The sequence below is a fragment of the Dasypus novemcinctus genome, chromosome 2 (genome assembly GCF_030445035.2).
Source record: "Dasypus novemcinctus isolate mDasNov1 chromosome 2, mDasNov1.1.hap2, whole genome shotgun sequence".
NCBI classification, from domain to species: Eukaryota; Metazoa; Chordata; class Mammalia; order Cingulata; family Dasypodidae; genus Dasypus; species Dasypus novemcinctus.
This window is the reverse complement of record NC_080674.1, coordinates 71,103,755-71,125,950: the sequence shown is the minus strand read 5'-3', so window position 1 is coordinate 71,125,950 and position 22,196 is coordinate 71,103,755. Positions and strand designations below refer to the sequence as shown.

Genomic DNA, 22,196 nt, shown 5'->3' with positions numbered 1-22,196 from the left:
TGCTGTTGACAAGTAAATTCCTATATTGGGACATTTTAGATAGGATGACAAGTATTTAGATAATATTCTGGAGCAAAGAGATCATTATATATATAAAATACTCAGCATTTGTAGCATTTTACATTTTACAAAAGCACTCACACATCTATAGGAGCCAGTTTCCAAGATGGGCCCAACAATGCTTACCTTCTGGTATTAATGCACTTGTATAGTTTTTCCCACAATGAAACAAGCTCTTTTTTTTTTTAAATTTTTTATTTCTCTCCCCTCCCTCCACCCCCCCCCCAGTTGTCTGCTCTGTGTCCATTTGCTGTGTGTTCTTGTGTGTCCACTTGTATTCTTGTCAGTGGCACCCAGAATCTGTGTCTCACTGTTGCGTCATCTTGCTGCGTCAGCTTTCCGTGTGTGCAGTGCCATTCCTGGGCAGGCCATACTTTTCTCGTACTGGGTGGCACTCCTTACAGGGTGCACTCCTTGCTCATTGGACTCCCCTGCGTGGGGGAAACCCCTGTGTGGCACATCAACACTGCGCGTGGGCCAGCTCATCACATGGCTCAGGAGGCCCTGGGTTTGAACCATGGACCTCCCATGTGGTAGGCGGACGCCCTATCCGTTGGGCCAAATCCGCTTCCCAGGCTCTTTTTTTTTTTACCAAGAGAATACCATGGAAGTGACTGTAATTTCTGTGGCTATATCATAAAAGGTATTGCCACTTCTGCTTTGTGCGTTGGATCATTTACTCTGGGGAAACCAGCCACTATGTCATGAATTCACTCAGCCCTATGGAGAGGAACTGGGGCTTTTGCTAACAGCCAGCACCAACTTTCCAGCCATGTGAAAGAACCATCTTGGAGGTGGATCATCCAGCCCCAAGTGGCATCTGATTACAACTTCAGGAGACACTGCCCAGCCAAGCTGCTCCTGAATTCCTTACCCAGAGAAGTCATGAAAGATATGAAGTGATTATTATTGTTTTCAGGCAGTAAGATTTGGGGTTTTTAATGAAGCAGTAGATAATGCATTAACTTGATCCTCTCTATCACACTGTAGGGCACTAGAGAGAAAAATTGAAACTTGGACAAATTAAGCAACTTGCTGATGGTTTCATTTACTTATTTAGGTGTTTAATCCCTAAATGTAAATACAGGTTATCTGACTCTTAAGCCTAGCCAGAATTCTTTCTCCTTGGGAGCTCATCTTCTGATGCCAGTTCTTACTGACATGGCTTTTTGCCATAACTGTACTAACAAATTCTGTAAAGTGACTTATTTTTCATTTTGACTTTCATGGCAGCACCTGAAGTAAAGGTATTCCTTAGATATACATCCATAGCTCCGGTTGGGCTTCTAACTACAGTGTTACTCTCAAACCACACTTCAGTACCTTAACCCACTCAGTTTCTATCAAAATACTACATGCTTGAAAAGCCAAAAATTGGCCCTGAGCTTGCTTTTACTGAACTGAGAATGATAAAAGAGAAAAGATGAGAGAATAATACTCATTTAAAGTTTTTCCAAATAAATTTTCTAGGAAGTATTGGGGATTGAACCTAGTACCTCATATGTGGGAAGCAGGCACTTAACCACTGAGCCACCTCGACTCCCCAGGGAGGGTATTATTTTTTTTTCATTTGTTTTTAGGAGGTACTGGGAATCAAACCTAGGACATCTGGGAAGCAGGCACTCATCCACTGTGTAGTAGAGCTACATCCACTCCTCTAAATAAAAATTTTAAGTGATGAAATAAAAAGGAATCATGAATTGTATTTTTCATGAGTCAACAGAACAGCTTAGATAACATACTACCAATGTCAAACCCTTCTCTCATATTAGAACTGAACAATATTAATACTAAGCCAAAACACAGAAATGTACTCAGAAGCAATTCTACCCTGCGAATAACAAGTCTCCCCTCATGAGCAATAACGCATAGCTATCCTTACTATTATGATATGAGTATTAGAGATGACTTCTTTAAAGCATAATCTGGAAAGCATCAAAGACGTGGAAGAGAATTTATTTAGCTTTGTGAGCCTTTATTACACAATTATAACAGACCCTTAGCACAGGATGACCTTATTAAAGTTTCATGAAATGCTTTAATAAGGTAAATCTTTTAGGTTGCTTTTACGAGGCTTTCAGACATTACGTTTGAGAAAGTTACTGGTTATCAAGATTTGTGTACATGATTACAAAACTGTAAAATAAACCAAACAAGACATTTTAACACCCACCAAAATATAATTGCAATTTCTAGTCAAACATTTATTCCTACACTATATTCAGTTTGAACTCTTATTTTCCATTTTATACTGGCATTTTCTTCTAAATATGTTATAAGTAATAATCTTTTGCTTTATGTCCCCAGTCTCAATATTTATCCTTTAGAGTAGTATATGCTTATTAAGCTGGTTATACTCCAGTAGCCTTGTCGATGTAAAAACATTAAAGAATAAAGAACACTGATCCAAATCAGCAGTAATTCTGCCTGATAAATTCTTTCCATCTCTAAGCAGCACCTGAAATAAAATGAAATTAGGGGAAACTTATATTTTACCAGACATTGTGTGCTTTTAATAGTTCAACAGTGATAAAACTTTATGAGAGTAAATCAGGTTAACATTTAAAAATGTATATTTTAATAATTATAAAGCTTATAAATACTCAGGTAAGCTTGAGGAGAAGCTGACCAAGATACATAAATTAGGTGATACAAGTGTCCATCTAAATTTTCTTTCATTTTTTACAGAATATTTTATTAAAATTGTTTAATGTACATAGCTCATTTGTCATTTGGAAGTCCCTTTATTGTAAAGATAATTCTTTTGTCTGATGATAAACAGCAGCCTTGTCAGTGATTATTCTGGACCTCCACGCTGAAAAATAAAAATAAAGGAATAAGATAAGGTGTTAAATTTATACAGGAAATGTTTCATGGCCAGTATACAAATCTACAGTTTTAAGCAAATGAGCTTTAATTTTTTTATGATAAAGCTCCTATCAATTGGTATAAACAATTTCAGATCTGCAAGGGACTCAAGATTGACCCAGATCAGTGATTCTCAAGCTTCTTGGTCTCAAAACCCCTTTACACTCTGAAAAATTATTGAGGACTCAAAGAGCTTTTTTCCATGTGGTTATATTGATATTTACGAAATTAGAAATTAAAACTAAGAAATTAAAATCATTTACAAATACCAATAATAAACCCATTATGCATTAACATAGATACCATGAATTTTCTAAGTTAAAAAAAATGATAGCATAACTCTTATATTTTTTTCTAATCTCTTTAATATTTTGCTTAACAGAAGCTGGATTCTCATATGCCACTATATGCAATCTGTTGATATGTGGTTTTTGGTTAAAGTACATGAAGAATATCTGGCCTTAGACATGTAGTTGGAAAAAAGAGGAATCTTTTAATAGCCTTTTCAGATAATTGTGGACACTCCCTTTTGATAACTACAACAAAATTTAGCAAGTGGTAGTTCCTTAAATATCAGTTACAGTGTGGAATCAGAAACCATTTCCATGAACTTTATGCTAATACCGTAATATACTTTGGTCTGTTGTGCACCAATGGATTTTTTTTTCCTGAGATACCAAAGATTGAACCCAGGACCTTGTACATGGGAGGTAGCCACTCACAATGAGAGCTGATTTTTCTGTTTGTTTTGTTTTTTAAGAAGTACCGGGGATCAAACCTGGGACCTTGTACATGGGAAGTAGGCACTCAACCACTTAAGCTACAGCCACTCCTGTACCAATGGATTTTAATGTACAAAAATTTTAATATTAGAAAGCTTAAGTTTTATCATCAGCACTTATCATTGTCATTTGTTTTCCCTGAGGAGACAGGCTGAATTTATTTTTGAGAAAACATCTATAATTATAGTATCCAAGTATGAATAGCTATAGTTTGTCTATATTTATTTCAAGTAAAGATCATGTTCCATTTAAAAAGCAGCTAATTTAGCTTACAACTCAGACAATCACACAAGTGCTTTTCCTTGAGACTACCATACTTTGGCATACAGCTGAAATACTTTATGCATACTTCCCATTTCATCACAGAGTATTAAAATGATGTGCTCAGTGATTGAGGTTTTTTTTTAAAGATTCATTTATTTCTCCCCTCTCCCTCCATTGTCTGCTCTCTATCCATTCGCTGTGTGTTCTTCTGTATCTGCTTATATTCTCATTAGGCGGCTCTGGGAACCAATCCTGGGACCTGCCAGAGTTGGGGGAGGCAATCATTCTCTTGCGCCACCTCAGCTCCCTGGTTTGCTGTGTCTCCTACAGTCTCTCCTGTGTCTCTTTTTGTTGTGTCAACTTGCTGCGTCAGCTTTCCACATGGGCCAGCTCTCCTGCATGGGGCAGCACTTCTGTATGGGGCAGCATTCCTTGCATGAGGCAGCACTCCACGTGGGCCAGCTCACCTTCACCAGGAAGCCCTGGGTATTGAACCCTGGACCTCCTATATGGTAGAAAGGAGCCCAATTATTTGAGCCACATCTGCTTCCCATAGTGACTGAGATTTAATAAAATAATTTGTACTGCTTCATCCAGGTTATTGTTAAGTGAAGCTGATTTGTTTGTTGTTTGTGTTTTTTTTGTTGTTATTGTTGGTTTTGGCAAAATTGTGTAGTGATGAAAATATAACAACTCCTAGTACCATTTGGTGGTTGCTGCCTTGATTCTTGCTAACTTCATCAGTAGTTTTACCACCATTCCTTTTGCATGATTAATGCAAATATCAACATAGTGAAAAGGCAAATAACATGTTAGTATAATTATGAAAATAGTTTTGACCTTGTGGATTTCCTGAGTCTTGGGGTCCCCCAGAGGTGTGCAGAACACCCTCTGAGAACTGGTGGTCTAGATCATCTCTTGGTACTGATACAACTGGGAGAAGCAGAAGCCTTTAACTTAGTCCAGTGTTCTTAAAATTGCCTTTCTTCCCACCCTGAGACAGCTCTCTCATCTGTCTGCTCCTTGTCTGCTCACTGTGTCTACTTGCTGTCTCTGCTCACTGCATCCACTCATTGTCTGCTTGTCTTCTTTAGGAGGCACTGGGAACCAAACCCAGGACCTCCTGTGTGAGAGGCAGGTGCCTAACCACTGAGCCACATCTGCTCCCTGCTTATTGTGCCTGCTTATTTGTCAGCTCACTATGTCTACTCATCTTCTGTAGGAGGCACCGGGAGCTGAACCTAGGATCTCCCATGTGGGAGATCGGCACCCAACTGCTTAAGCCACATCTGCCCCCGCTAAAAAATTGCCTTTTACAGATTATAGCTTGTCATTGATGTGTAGGTGTATTAGCAAAAGGAGTGGTGATGCAAAATACCAGAAGCCTGTTGCCTTTTATAAAGGGTATGTATTTGGGGTAGGAATTTACAGATACCAAGCCATAAAGCATACGTTTCCTCCCTCACCACAGTCTATTTCCACGTATTGGAGCGAGATCACTGCCGACGTCTGCCAGGGTTCAGGATTCCTGGGTTCCTCTCTTCCCAGGTCTCACTTTTTTCTGGGCTCAGGTTCCACTCTTTCCAGGGCTTGCTTCTCTTTCCTCTGTGTGCTTACTTTCCAGGGCTCCAGCTTAGGACTTCAGCATCAAACTCCAACATCAAAACCCCAACATTAAAAACCCTCCAGGGAAGCGGACTTGGCCCAGTGGTTAGGGAGTCCGTCTATCACATGGGAGGTCCACGGTTCAAACCCCGGGCCTCCTTGACCTGTGTGGAGCTGGCCCATGCACAGTGCTAATGCGCGCAAGGAGTGCCCTGCCACACAGGGGTGTCCCCTGCGTAGGGAGCCTAGCGCCAAAGAAAGTGCAGCCTGCCCAGGAATGGCGCCGCCCACATGGAGAAATGACACAACAAGATGACGCAGCAAAAAGAAACACAGATTCCCGTGCCGCTGACAACAACAGAAGCGGACAAAAGAAGACGACGCAGCAAATAGACACAGAGAACAGACAACCCGGGGTGGGGAGGGTGAAAGAAAGAAAGAAAGAAAAATCTTTAAAAAAACAAACAAAAAAAACCCCTCCAACTCTGTCCTTTGCCATGCCTTTTATCTGTGCATCCCCACTCACCAAAGGGTGGGGACTCAACACCCTACTTATGTGGACCAATCAAAGCCCTAATCATAATTTAATCACACCCAGGTACAGACCAGTTTACAAACGTAGTCCAGTAACTATTTTTGGAATTCATAACGCTATCAAACTGCTACAGTAGGTCTAATTAAGTAAAAACATGAATTTTAGAATGTTTTGAAAAAACAAATATTGCCATACAAAACTAAAATGCTAGCAAGTAGGGATCTTTAGTTTAATGTATTGGCTCTTTAATGATGGCTCTATAATTACTATGCCAATTATTTGCAAGTAATTGGCTGTATCTAAAAACAAATTTTAATTCTTTATCTTCTTTCCTTCTATAAATGGAGCAAAAGACAGTTTGTCTTGTTTTTCCATGTCCTTTTTCCAAATAATGGAATTTTTATATTTATTGAAATGTATATTTAGGAGTTTTCAGGGTTTTTTTGTTTTTAACTTTACTCCCTGTAGCAGTTTTTGAGAGAACTATATGAATAAAACCATTGTCAGCTTGGACTAAAGGGACACGGAAAGGAGAGACTGAGGAAGAAACAGCCTTAAGAGGAAAACCATGGGAGCTGAATGGACTTATGAGATCACCTTGGGCCAAAAGAGGAACCTCACCCATGTGTACAGGGAGGGTGAGTTTGCACCAGCAGTTGAAGAGGGTGGATGTTCCCACCTGATGTTCTGGGAGAGTTCTGCCACCCCATGGTACAGAGAGGGTGGAGTACATTCCCCAAGGATTAGGGTGGTTAAGGTCAGCACCCACAGGTCTGAGGGGGTGGACCTGTCCCCCATGGATTAGGGAAGGCCAGATGGTCAACTCATTACTCTGAGTGGGTTGAGCCAAAAGTCAGGGGGAATGCTGTCTTCATATCACTGTACTAGGGGGTTTACGTCTCTAACTCAAAGACTGGATAAGGTGTGGCAATCACCCCAACACTCTTGCAGGTGAGGTCTGGAGCCTGGTCAACACCCAGATGCTTAAGGAGGGTAGAACCAAGAAAATGGCCACTGGATAAGCCTGTGAAAAGGGTGGGTTCCCATAAGGCACCAGGGAGAAGACACCATCATCTTAAGAATGACTCTCAGACTGAAATCGAATGGAGGATGTCCTGCAGGTTTACTGAACTGTAGAGGACCTGTGACTTACGTTTCTCTCCCAAGTTCTCCTTATTGTAATGAAAATGTCTATCCTTTGTCCATTTATGTATTGGAAATAAATTATTTTGTAAGTTTCAGAGGTCTGTAGCAGACAGGACTTTGCCCCAAGACAAACTGTATTTCTTTAAATTGATTGTGATACGATTTAGTACTTGCATTGCTACTATTTAAGTTTTTTTAAAAATATCAATGTCTTTTTGGAATTCAGCGTGTAGCAGTTGGATATAGTTATGAATTCCAAAAACAGATATTGGATTATGTTTATAAACTGGTCTATACCTGGGCATGATTAGGTTGATTAGGGCTTTGATTGGACCATGTAGTTAGGGTGTCACACATAAAAGACATGGCAAAGGACAGAGTTGAGGGCTTTTAATGTTGGAGTGTTGATGTTGGAGTTTGATGCTAAAGTCTTAAGCTGGAGACAGAGCCATTTGCCTGAGAGTCTACAGCTCACCTTGTGGAGAAAACAGAGATGCTGAGCCCAGAGGAACTCAGGAAACCTGAACCTTCACAGATGTCAGCAGCCATCTTGCTCCAACACTTGAGAATAGACTTTGGTGAGGGAAGTAACTTATGCTTTATGGCCTGGTATCTGTAAGTTCCTGCCCCAAATAAATACCTTTTATAAAAAATAACCAATTCCTGGCATTTTGCATTAGCACCCCTTTGGCTGACTAATACACTCACCTGTTACAAAAGTGGTAGGTACTCTTTTTTTAAAAAAAAAAAAAAATCCAACTTCATGGAAATGGATAATACTAATTCTATACAAGTAGAATTTGAGGTCAAATCCGTCTTCTATTAACACTTATAGTTAGCCCCTTAAAACTCAGAGTAGACTTCCAGTAAAATGGCAGATTACAAAGACATGGGACATTCTTCTCTCCAGAAAAATATCTAGAGGACAGGCGAAAATGGCCTGGAAGAAAATGTTCTAGGGTTTAGGACACCAGAGGAAGGCTGGACAGCACCCAGAAGAGAGGGGGCAGGGGAAAAATTTTTCAACAGAAAGACCAAGAGGGGAAGCTGTAGCAATAGCCACCAATGCCCTTCCCCTACCCTATAAGCTACCTACTTTAAATTCTCAGGCTTCAGGCCAGTGGCTATTGACAGAGGGGGCCTCAGGAATCTACCTCCCCAGGAAACAGGAGAGAAGAGGGATGCAGTTTAAAGCTATTATTCAGGGAAGCAGACATGCTCAACTGACAGAGCGTCTGCCTACCATTTAGGAGGTCCAGGGTTCAAACCAAGGGCCTCCTGACCCGTGTGGTGAGCTGGCCCATGCTCAGTGCTGTCGCACACAAGGAGCACCATGCCATGCAGGGGTGTCCCCTGTGTAGGGGAGCCCCATGTGCAAAAGTGTGCCTCGCAAGAAAAGCCGCCCCACGTGAAAAAAAGGGCAGCCCGCTCAGGAGTGGCACCGCACACAAGGAGAGCTAATGCAGCAAGATGACACAACAAAGAGACACAGATTCCTGGTACCGCCGAGAATGCAAGCAGACACAGAAGAACTCACAGCAAATGGACACAGAGAGCAGACAACGGGGGGAAGGGGTAGGGAAAGGGGTGAGAAATAAAATAAATCTTAAAAATAAAAAGAAAGCTAATATTCAGCTTTTGGTCTACAGCTTTGGTCTGCTGTGTCCCAGGAGTCCTTCCAAGTTGGGAAGGGCCACACCACTGTATGCCCTGGGAGCGAGCATTGGACTAAAGACCCTTTCAATCACCCTCCCTACTGACAGGGACTAGTTGTTATGGATGCAGAGAGGAGTGGAATTATTTCCTACCCAGGAAAAGGGAGGGGGGCTGCAGGCAAAAGTTGGAGAACAGCCTCTAAGGAAGTTTCAATTAGCCTCAGGCAGGGACCTTTGTCACATTGATGTGGTCTGCAGTTGCAGCAAACAGCACTCCACCAGGCTTAAACTGAGAGAGCTGCCAAAGAGCACCATCTGCTGGTGGACCAAGGAACTGCATGTGAGGAAATTAAAAAAATAAATGAGAGGCTTTTTGTAATCTTAAACAGCCTCCTTCCCCAAGGCTCTTGGAAGCAGGTCTGCAAACCCTTACTGGATGCATGGCCCAGATTTGAGCAACTAACACGGCCAATTCTAAAACCTAGAATAGGTTGAAGCGAACCAAGAATCAAAGAACAGCAGTAACACAACAGCTTCCCACCACTAAAGCCCTATGAAAGAGATACTGAGCATCAGAATAACACACTATCATAATCACATACCTAGACACCTACTACAATGACCACTATTAACAAAGCAGAAAACTCCAATGTTTGAGAGACAGGAGTGCTTATTCATTGTTTGTGGGAATATAGAATGGTATAGCCACTTTGGAAGTCTGTTTGGTGGTTCCTGAGGAAGTTAGATATAGATCTACCATGTGACCTGGCAATACTCAGAAGAACTGAGAGCAGGGACACAAACAGACATCTGCACACCGATGTTTATAACAGCATTATTCACGATTGCCAAAAGATGAAAACAACACAGGTGTCCATGAACCTATGAGTGGATAAACAAACCATGGTGTATACACATGATGGAATATTATGCAGCTGTAAAAAGAAATGAAGTCGTGAAGCATACGACAACATGGATGAACCTGGAGGACACTATGTTGAGTGAACAAGACTGACACAAAAGGACTAATATGGTATGACTGCACTATTATGAACTAAATATACTGTGTAATCTCATGGAGTCAAAACTTGAACATGGGTGACCAGAAAATAGAATGAGATTAGAGAATGGAAAGCTGAGGGTTTAACTTGTGCAGAATTGGTAAAAAGGTTGTTCATCAATCTTTGGAAATGAATAGAAAAGGTGAAAGCACCACATAATGTTTGTAACTAGCAGTGCTATTTATTATATGGGTATGACAGTGGCTGAAAAGGAAAGCCTAAGATCCTGCATATAACTAAAAGGAAAGTTTAAAAATGTAACATTGGACTGTATAACATAGTGAAACTTCACATGAAATATGAATATGGGTAGCATTGCATATGTAAGACTTTCTTTTTGAATCTGAACAAATGTTATCAAATATTAACAAGATGTTAATATCAAGCAAAACAAAAAATTGTGCTAAATGACAGAAACCAGACACAATATTACATATTTTATGATTCCATTTATATAAAATGTAAGTATAACTCAATTTATAAAAATGGAATTAGATTAGTGGTTATGTAGGGCTAGGGAAGGGTAGAGGGATTGAGAGGTGACTGTAAGGGGTGTGGAGTTTTTCTTTTTTTGCAGTAATGAAATTGTTCTAAAATTTTTTATGGTGATGAATGCACAACACTGATTACACTAAAAGCCAATGATTGTAAAAAAAAAATAAAGAGAATAATTATCATAAAATAAAAGAACATATTTATAGTCATGGTTCCCTTACTCTTCAACACTCTTCTCACTTTTACACCTTCAGATTCACAAAGACATCTATTCACTAGTTTTGTTCTCAGTGAAAGTATAAAAGTTCTACTTGATTTTATACTGTTTGAGGGTAAGCATCTTGGATTGCTTTTCTTTTTATCTTCAGTGCCTAGCACATAGTACATATTCAACCAGTTAGTTGAATGAATGAGGTGGTATAGAACTGAATATGCCTAACTTAAGACACATCTTTAATGCTGTTGTCTATCCCTCTACTTAGATTTTTACAGTTTTGCCTACTGATTCTGTGGCCCTTATTTTGACTTTCTTTTTGAAGACAATGGATTTAAACCAAACTACTATTATTCTTTTATACATTTGGAAATGAATATGGTCCTGTAGCAGAGGTCAAATATTCAAATGCCTCAAGGGGCTAGGAAGGTGTGGTGACTTGGAGTTATATACTCCAGTAAATCACGTTCTTAATCTTAATACATTTCTGTGGCACCAAAACCTTGGTAAAGAGCACCTTCTGATGAGGTTTCATCAGTTAAAGTCTGGACCACCTGAATCGGTATGGGTCTTAATCCTATTACTGGAGGCCTTATAGATAGAAGGCCACAGAGAGAAAAGCAATGGGAAGAGGAAGAACCCAGGGCAGAAAGGAAAAAATACTGCCATGTGCATTACCATGTGACAGAAAAGCCAAGGACCAAAGATGGCAGGCAGCCAGCTTCAGAGTGCCAGGCTTTGCGGAGAAAGTATTGCCTTACTGACGCCTCAATTTTGGACTTCTGGCCTCAAAACCATGAGCCAATAAATTCCCATTGCTTAAGCCAACCCATTGTATGGTATTTTCTGTTAGCAGCCAAGAAACTAGCACAGAAGTTAACAAAGAGCAGAGGTGAGTGGGTGGGTAGGGGTAAACTGAAGAGTACAAGGCCCTTTAAAAGAGCAGCCATAACTCAATCCAGCTGATTATGTAATTGGCCTAGTATAGCCAGATCTTTTGATTTTTCTATAGAAGTCAGAAATTATTTTTATATCAATTTTCCCCATTTTAAAATATTTATTCAGTTTTTTTAAAACACAATGCTAGCCAAATAAAATATGCCTGTACGCTGAATATGGCCTGTAGGCTTGCAGTTTATAGCCTCTGCTTTACAGCTTTTGAATGTCAATCTAGCATAATCATTAGTATTTCTTGGCCTCCATTTTTGAAATTTATATTTACCTGTTTATACTCCTACACATACATGCCATCATGCACATTTACTGAGAACTTCAACTATGGTCTGTTCTCACAGTCCCAGCCTATCTGACCATCTCTGTCTTATGGCCATACCTTGACAAGGCAATGGAAAGAGCATGTTAACTGGCATATTAAATTCCAAAACCTAAAAATGTTATGGGGTTTGCACAGTTGTGATAAAGAGCAGCAACATACTTGGATAAATTCGATTTCTTCTTGAGACATAAGTTTCCTTCTGTATTTCTGAGGTAATGATTTTACTATTTCTGCAGTATCTGGAGGGCCCTGATGCATCAACAAATCTGGTGATTTACTTCCCACAGAATGCTGTGAAATTGCAGAAGAGTGAGATGGTATTCCTGCTGATCTCAAAGCTTCTGATACTGAAATTTAAAAACAAACAAACAAACAAAAAACCAAACCACATAATAAGAGAAATTGTTCAGGTGTCTTAAAATATTATTTTAAGTTATCTACTATTGAATAATTAAGTCACTCTTAAAATTATAATTCAGTATTAGAGGTATTTATAGAGTAAGTACCAGAGTTGGGTGCCTATACATAATTTCTTAAAGTTCCTTTTGAAACAAATGAGGTAATTTTAAGTAAGTGAATTACTAAATTGCAAACCAATTTTGTAAAATAATAAAACTTCTACTTAGCAGGGTTCAACCCTTTAAGGGAAACCTACGTTACTTAAGTTTTTGTCATATAAGCCCTCACAGGCCAATGCATGTTGTAGTTTACTGGTAATACCTTACAAGGGTGTAGCAGTTTGATATTGCTTACGAATTTCAAAAATAGATACTGGATTATGTTTGTAAACTGGTCTGTTCCTCTGGGCATAATAAAATGTATTAGATTCAGAGGTTTCACTTTTACTTGATTAAATTAGGATTGGGGCTTTGATTCGACCACGTCAGTAGGATGTTGAGTCCCTGCCCCCTTGGTGAAGTAGAGAGTTTGGGTTTTGATGCTGGAGTCCTGGGAAGTAAACACTCACTAGAAGAATACAGAGGAGGCCCTGGGAAGAGAATGAGCCTGATAGTCTATAGCTACAGCTGAGCCCACAGAGAAACAAGCCCTGGGAGAAAGAAGAGACTTATTGCAGCCTACAGCTCAGATCAGAACAAACTAGGACCACAAAGCCTTAAGAGGAAGAGGAAGGCTGAAAGCTCACAGACATCACCTGCCATCTTGCTCAACATGTGGCAAATAACTTTGGGTGAGAAAGTACCTCTTATGGTACCTTTTTTTCTCTCTAAGATTTATTTTATTTATTTCTCCCCCTCGTCCCCTCATTGTTTTGCACTCGCTGTCTGCTCTCTCTGTATTCTTCTGTGTCTGCTTGTCTTCTCTTTAGGCAGCACTGGGATCCTGGGACCTTCCAGAGTGGGAAAGAGATGCTCAAATATCTTGCACCACCTCACCTCCCTGCTCCTGGTCTGCTATGTCTCTTATTGTCTCTCCTCTGTGTCTCTTTTTGTTGCATCATCTTGCTGCACCAGCTCTCTGTGCCCGCCAGCTCTCCTGCACGGACCAGCATTCCATGTGGGCCAGCACTCAGGGCAGCTCACCAAGTGGACCAGCCTGCCATGCGGGTCAGCTTGCCTTTCACCAAGAGGCCCCAAGAATCAAACTCTGGACTTCCTATATGGTAGCTGGGAACCCAATTGCTTGAGCTGCATCTGTTTCCCTCTTAGGGTACCTTGAGCTGGACTCTTTAGGGCTTGGTAGCTGTAAGCTTCTACCCCAATAAATACCCTTTATAAAACTCAACTGATTTCTGGTATTTTGCATCAGCACCCCTTTAGCTGACTAATACAAAGGGGGAGTAAGAATGTTGGTAAATGTAGATGAGGGCAGTTTTCTCAATAGTTTAATACTTGCTTATCATCTATATCTTAATTCTTCAATAGTAGTTATAATACATGAAAAGTATCATTATATAATTTGTTAAAATTCTCCCAAATTAAAGATAAAGTATCTTATCATAAAGAGGGACAGAGGATCTGGTAAAAAGGGGTCAGATAAAAACAGAATCCTTCTAGTTCTTCTCCCATTAGTTTATAGTTCAATTACTTTAAAATCAATAATTGCTAAGGACTAAGACAATCAAAGAAATATTTATTGATTGACTGAATAGATGAATGAGTGAATGAAAGAAAAGTAGGTTAGGAGAGAAATACAGAAACAGTTATTATTCTTTATGATCTCTACAAATGTAAGCAGGAGAGAATCTTCTAAAGCAGGGGTTTTTAACTTTTGTTCCATGGACCCCTTTGCCAGTCAGGTGAAAACCATGGACCCCTTACTAAGTCCACACTTTAATAAATATATCACACCTGCACCAACACGTCTCCACAAGAATAAAGTGTTTTTGAATTTTGTTCAAGCTAACAGGCCCCTTTTTAAGAATCCTTGTTCTAAAGAACAGAAGAGAAGAAAGGAAGGACAAAAATTCCCCTATTCAATAAACTCAATATCACTAAATATTCAGAAACCTCTACAGCTGAGTCACTACCTTATTAAAATGGGGATTAAAAGGGAGTGGAGGGAAGCAGACTTGGCCCAATGGATAGGGCGTCCGCCTACCACATGGGAGGTCCGCGGTTCAAACCCCAGGTCTCCTTGACCCGTGTGGAGCTGGCCCATGTGCAGTGCTGATGCACACAAGGAGTGCTGTGCCACGCAGGGGTGTCCCCGCATAGGGGAGCCCCACACGCAAGGAGTGCGCCCCGTAAGGAGAGCCACGCAGCGCGAAAGAAAGTGCAACCTGCCCAGGAATGGTGCCAAACACACACGGAGAGCTGACACAACAAGATGACGCAACAAAAAGAAACATAGATACCTGGTGCCGCTGATAAGGATAGAAGCAGTCACAGAAGAACACACACAGCGAATGGACACAGAGAGCAGACAACTTGAGGGGGTGGGAAGGGGAGAGAAATAAATAAAAATAAATCTTAAAAAAAAAAAAGGGAGTGGATATAGCTCGGGTTGAGTGCCTTCTTCCCCTGTATGAGGTCTCCGGCTCAATTCCCCGGTACCTCCTAAAAAAAAAAAAAGGATTTAAAAAAGTTAATTTCCACCTGTATGCTACTTAAGGTACCATTTTGCTCTAAGTTACAAAAGCAGCTTAGACCAAAATTATTTAAAAAATGAGAAATATTATTAGCATATTTATAAATAAGCATGCATACATTTAGACAAATCTAAATAAAGTATAACTTACCATTGAGTTTAGGGTTGTCTCTTCTGTCGGGGAACCTTATTAATGGAGTATGTGGCTTGACTACCTAAAGGGAAAATAAAATGCACAGGGAAAAAAAGATGAAGTACTAAAACTATCTCATAATGTAACTGTAAAAGAAAATTTACTGAACCTCCTAAATAGTCATCGTAATGAAAACAAAACAATTAGCAACTTTAAATTCTCAAATCTGTAAAGCTGGTCTATGAATTAGTTGTTTTTCTGCTACTCACAATAACTTTTTCATACTATCCACTGACCTCAAATAACTCCATGAAAATGACAGATTTCATAACTGACTTATAGATCACCCTGCTGATTAATAAGACAAAAATGAGAAAGTTTCCTGACTTACATGGATTGTTTTTTTCCTACTGTGTTTCTTGACACTTAACAGTTTAGAACAGGATAAAAAGCAAACAATCATAATGAAATCAGGTAATCAAAAAACGTTTTTTCTGACTATAAAAAGAAGACACTTTTGGGTAAAAATTTCAGAAAAAGACACAGGAAAGCACAAAGAAAATAAACACTATAATCCTAATACCCACAACAAAACAGACTGTTAAAACATTTGATAGGCCTTTACTTTAGTCTTTTTCCTATACTCATAAAAACAGATTTTTAGAATGATGTTTTTGTAACATATTTGAAGAGTATTGACATTTTCGCTCCTAAAATTCCAAAAAATGCCATAGAAGACCTACATGGACCCATCAGTTTGAAATATGAATATACAATATTAAGAATCTAATGAACAAAGTACTATTTGCAACTGAAGCAATCTAAAATTCTGTGTAACTAGATTGGGGTATGTGTGTGTATATCTGCAATATATTCATTTATATGTACTGTATATTAAGCATTTTATATGGGTACCGAAGTAAATAGGTGTGTTGGAGCTGGACTGAAACTTTAGCACCTAACTCTGTTGCTGTGAGAAAATGGTAAAATCTGGTTGTTTGCCTCACCATAAAAGCATGCTCAAGTCTTCCATGTGAAAAAAACAAACAAAAAACAAAATAAAACTTTTTTCTCCCTTTACTATTTCTTCCTTCATAGCAAAGGTTCTTTAAAGAATGCTCTGTCCATCCTAGTTGTCTCTCCCCTACTTAAAAATTCAGAACATTTTCAACAGCTTTCAGGATAAAGTTCAAACTCCTGTTTGGTATTCACAAGGCCCATCATGATATGGCCTCTTCAGTCTCATTTCCCATCACTCTCATATGTACCTTTTACTCCAGATATTCTGAACTGCTTACTTCCCAAATTCATCATACAACTTCCATCCTTATTCCTTCTACAGCTTATATCCCCTGCCAGCAAATCTTCCCCCACCCTACCCTACTCCCACGCCCACCCACCTTCATCTGACTGCTCTTCCTTTACAGCACTGCTCAGATGTTACTTCTAAGCTCTCCCTGACTCCAAACTCTGCTTTAAAAACTTGTCCTTTATGCTCCCAAGACACCTTGAATAAATCTCTTAAGAATCTTGTGCATTTTATGTGATCCACTATATACCTTTTAAAAATAAATAAAAAATATATTTTTTTAAAAATCGGGAAGTGGATTCCTAGAAAAGAGATTGCTATTTCAAAAGGTAAAAACATATAATTTTGCTAGATATTGCCAGATTTCCCCCTTTTAGGGATTGCACAATTTTGTACTCCTACAGCAATAAATGAATGCCTGCTTCCTCCCAGCCTTATCCAACTTGTGCAGTTTTGGAAAGTCTGATGAACTGTTATCTTTGTGTAGTTTTAATTTTCATTTCTTTTATTACGAGTGAGGCTGACCATATTTTCATATGGTTAAGGGCATTTTTATTCATTTACCTGTGAACTCTATGTTCACAGCTCTAGTCCCTTTTTCTATGCTTAGAAGTTCTTTATATATTATGGTTATTAGTCCTTTATCTTATGACATAACTTACAATTTTTTAACCTAGTTTTTTTTTCTTTTTAATTTGATGGTTTTTTTACTTTTTTTAAATTGAAGTTTATCATTCATACATGAACATACATAAACAGTAAGTGTATAGTTAAAGTTGTGAACTTACAAAAGAAACGTGAATAACATCATATTTGGGCCCCCTACATCAACCCATCGATATCCTGCATTGCTGCAAAACATGTTGCAAATTATTAAAGAATATTGTCAAAATCTTACTACTAACAATAGTCTATATCTTACATTTGATGTATTTTTTCCCCCAACCCACTCTATTATTTTTTAAGTTATATTATTACAGAAGTTTTGAACTTACAAGACAATCATACACATGTGTAGAATTCCTATACAACACCCCTTCACCAACACACCACACAGTGGTGGAACATTTTTATAGATTATGAGATAATATCATCAGACTATTACCACCAACCATGGTCCACAGTGTCCATTTTGCACACTTTTTCCATATCCCCCCCAATATCAACACAATACCTCTTCGGCATAGATGCATGAGTATTACAGTATTGCTGTTAACCACAGTCCATACCAATTGTATTTTTCCCATGCTTCTCTACATTCCCACCGCCCTGCAATAGTGATGTACATCTGCTCTAGCTGACAGCTCTCGAATATGTACCATCATGATTATGGTACTTTTTGATGAGCAAGTTTCTTTTTAAAATCAGTCTAAATGATCAATTTTCCACTTATTACTTCTGAATTTTGAGTCATTTTTAGGAATTTTACCCACCTCCAGGTTATAAAGAAATTCATGTTTTCTTTTGGTATGTGTATGATTTCATTTTTTAAACACTTATTTTGAAATAATTGTAGATTCATATAGGAAGTTGAAAAAAATGTACTGGGAGGTCTCATGTACCCTTCCCCTAGTTTTTCCTAATGGTAATATCTTGCAAAATTATAGCATACTATCAAAACTGGGAAACTAACATTGATAACATCAACAGAGCTTATTCTCATTTTACCTACAACTTATTAAAATGTTTTTTTGAGTGAATACTCAGGTGGGTTGGGAGAAAAATACATCAAATGTAAGATATGGGCTATAGGTAGTAGTAATATTTTGACAAGGCTCTTTCATAGTTTGTAAAAAATGTTTCACAACAATGCAAGGTGTTGGTGGTGTGGAGATGTTTGGGAACCTTGTGTGATGACATGCATCTTTGTTTTGTAAATTCATAGCTTTTACTATACAATTATTGTTTATGTATGCTCACATATGAATTATAGATTTCAATAAAATTTTATTTAAAAACAAAAGTCCTTTTCCACACTGATTTGATATACTACCTTTTAGCATATGCTAAATTTCCATATATATCTGGATCTATTTCCAGATTTGATATTCTGTTCCATTGTTCCATCTAGTCATGCATTAATACCATGGTGTTTTAATAACAGAGACTATGCTTTAATATCTGATAGAGCAAATCTCCCTCCTCACAACCCTTCATAAACAGCGTTTTTAAAAATAAAAATAGGTAAGCGGATTTGGCTCACTGGGTAGGGCGTCCGCCTACCACATGGGAGGTCCAATGTTCAAACCCAGGGCCTCCTGAACCAGGTGATGAGCTGGCCCATGTGCAGTACTGATGCGTGCAAGGAGTGCCCTGCCAAGCAGTGGTGTCCCCTGTGTAGGGGAGCCCCATGCGCAAGGAGTGTGCCCCATAAGGAGAGCTGCCCAGCACGAAAAATGTGCAGCCTGCCCAGGAATGGCCCCATGCACACAGAGAGCTGAAGCAACAAGATAACGCAAAAAAAAAGAGACACAGATTCCCACAGAAGAACACACAGCGAATGGACAGAGAGAGCAGACAACTGGGGGGTGGGAGGTGGAGGGGAGGGTGAGGAAGGGGACAGAAAAAAAACATCTTTAAAAATATATATATCCTTGATTGCTTATTATTCCAAATGAACTTTATAATCAATTTGTCTAGCTCCACAAAAAAGCCTAATGGTATTTTTATTGGGGTTGAAATTACTAAATTAACTCAGGGAGAACTGACATCTTCATAATGTTGAATCTTACTTTCAAAAATATGGTATGTGTTGGGAAACGGACTTTGGCCCAGTGGTTAGGGCGTCCGTCTACCACATGGGAGGCCCGGGGTTTGAACTCCTTGACCCGTGTGGAGCTGGCCCATGCGCATCACTGCAAGGAGTGCTGTGCCACACAGGGGTGTCCCCCGTGAAGGGGAGCCCCACGCGCAAGGAGTGCGCCCCGTAAGGAGAGCCGGGCAGCGCGAAAGAAAGTCCAGCCTGCCCAGGGATGGCGCCGCCCACACTTCCCGTGCCGCTGACGACAACAGAAGCGGACAAAGAAACAAGACGCAGCAAAAAGACACAGAAAACAGACAACCGGGGGAGGGGAATTAAATAAATAAATAAATAAATCTTAAAAAAAAAAATAGGGAGACGGACTTTGGCCCAGTGGTTAGGGCGTCCGTCTACCACATGGGAGGCCCGCGGTTCAAACCCCGGGCCTCCTTGACCCGTGTGGAGCTGGCCATGCGCAGTGCTGATGCGCGCAAGGAGTGCCGTGCCACGCAAGGGTGTCCCCCGCGTGGGGGAGCCCCACGCGCAAGGAGTGCGCCCGTGAGGAAAGCCGCCCAGCGTGAAAGAAAGTGCAGCCTGCCCAGGAATGGCGCCGCCCACACTTCCCGTGCCGCTGACGACAACAGAAGCGGACAAAGAAACAAGACGCAGCAAACAGACACCAAGAACAGACAACCAGGGGAGGGGGGGAAATTAAATAAATAAATAAATCTTAAAAAAAAAAAATCTTTAAAAAAAAAAATATGGTATGTGTATTCATTTGCTCAAACCTTTAGTGATTTTCAGGAGACAGTTTTCCCTCATATAGGCTGAGTATATTTTTTTCTATTTAAGTTTTTTATTGGATTTATTACTATTTGCAAATGGGTTTTTATCTAGCATATCATCTGATTTAAATACATGAAATATATAATTTCTATTATTTAAATTGCTTCTAGTACTCCATAGTTCAGCCAAATTTCTCTTAATGTTCCAAGAATATGCTTTGTGATTTCCCATAATTTTATGCCAATCTGTTGAAATACTACTCTTTCTTCCAGGTATGGGTCAAAAGCCAGATTCTAACCTCTATGGAAGTACTATGTGGGCCTGGCACATAAGTATTCAATACCCTTTCCTACTGATATATATAATTATTATATAATATTAGCACATACTGCTTTGTATTATGAATATCTGAGTATAGTTCTTTGCTCCCTTGTTAGAAGGGCACAATTGTCTATCTCACAGTATGTTTTTTTTAAATATATCAGTAGTCCATTCTTTATTAGTGCTGTGTACTGTTCCATTTTATAAATCTATAATTTGTTTATCCTGCTAATGGACATTTAGATTGTTTCTGCTTTGGCAGCTATTATGAAAGTAGCTGCAGTGATCATTTTTAAACAAGCCATTTTGTCAGTATATGCATTCATTTCTCTTGGGTGCAAACCTAGGAGTATAATTGTTGGGTTATAAGGAAGGTGTATGGTTTAACTTTATTGCTGTACCATTCTATACTCCTACCAGCAATGTATGAGGGTTTCAGGTGCTTCACATTTTCAACATTTGATATTATCAGTCTTTTAAAATTTTAATCATTTTGGTGGGTGTGTAGTAGTACCTCCTGGTTTTAATTTGCATTTTCCTGGTGAGTACTGGTGGTAATCTTTTCACAGGCTTATTGCTCACTTGGATTATCTCCTTTTGTGCAATACCCAATCAAGTCATTTACCCATTTTAAATTGGATTATATTTTATGGACATGAGTCCTTTGTGAAAAGAACATATTATAAATATGTTCTGCCTGTCCTCACAGAATCTTTAGTAAATGTTCAATGACTATCCACCGAACTGAATAAATGAGGATCATTCATTGCAATGAGACCAAAGACAGGGATCTTGGATTACAATTCAGACTGAAACAACTCCAGGAAAAGATCATTTAAGACACGTACTCCTGCAAAGAGATATTCACGTCTCACATGAATGTTAATTATATGCTTTCAAGGTTTAAAAAGATCATGTAAACTAGCCAGAAAAGTGAAGGTTGTGGCCATTTACACACTAATTTTATCTCTCCTATTTCAGTTAGAGACTACACTTGGAGAAACATATACAAAAATTATCCGGTGTTAGTAGCTTATGTGAGGATCAACAAAATTCCTCTGACTACCTATCTAAATTCAGAAAACAAAGTCTTGGGAAATTAACATTAAAATACGTACTAGAGATAAACTTAAATACCCTTTTTTTCCCTACTCCCTCCACCCAGCCAGAAGTCAGACGCCTTGAAAGGTGGGGGATAAAAGGCCCCGAGCGAGAACGCATCCTGCGGGGCCAGTTCTAGGGTCATTACCAAGACCTTGAAGGGACACTGGGTCAAATTCAAGATTCGCCTCCTTTCTCGGCCCGCTTCCTCCTTCCTCCGGATTGGCCGAACAGACACATCACAGACAATACTAAACGGCGATTGGCCAGGGCAGCCTAGCCGGGTTTCCTGACTCCAATCCGGACTAACCAGGCCCTAGTGGAGACTAGGGACGCCGGAGCAGCTCTGTGCCTACCTTAGATGCCGCACTCCCGCGGCGGGACTCGAAACCTCAGCTCCGGACCCCGACTCACTGTCCGGGCCAACGGGTTCAAAGTCCAACTGCCACACACCCCCGGGCGCCGCCGCTGGCCATACTCAGGGCCGCGATCACCGCGCAGCCATCGCCATCGCCTGTCCTCCCCAGCACCGCTGCTATATTCAGCACCATCCCTACTGCCTAAGGTGCGGAAAGGCGACCGAATCTCTTTACCTGAACGACCCTGCTGGCAGACGCCATCTTGCTGCCCATCATGACCCCCGACTAAGCAGCAGCTTCCGGCGCGCGAGTGAGCGCAACGGTAACAGGACCGTGGACGGCGGGGGCGGAGCCGTGGACGGCGGGGGCGGAGCCGTGGACGGCGCGGGTGCGGGCTCGGCCTCCGACGTCGCGGAGGAGGGGCTCCGGGTCGCGCCC

The 22,196-nt window shown here is 40.1% G+C and overlaps 1 protein-coding gene across 1 annotated transcript; it reads right to left on the bottom strand.

Annotated features, from left to right (window-relative positions):
- Positions 1–2,000: 2,000 nt before the first annotated feature.
- Positions 2,001–22,118, bottom strand: KGD4 (alpha-ketoglutarate dehydrogenase subunit 4). The gene is made up of 4 exons (XM_004465596.3): positions 21,993–22,118; positions 15,161–15,224; positions 12,121–12,308; positions 2,001–2,875 (listed from the first exon to the last, which is right to left on the bottom strand). The coding sequence occupies exons 1-4, from the start codon at positions 22,032–22,034 to the stop codon at positions 2,858–2,860; spliced, it is 312 nt and encodes a 103-aa protein (XP_004465653.1). The 5' UTR covers positions 22,035–22,118; the 3' UTR covers positions 2,001–2,857.
- Positions 22,119–22,196: the final 78 nt, after the last annotated feature.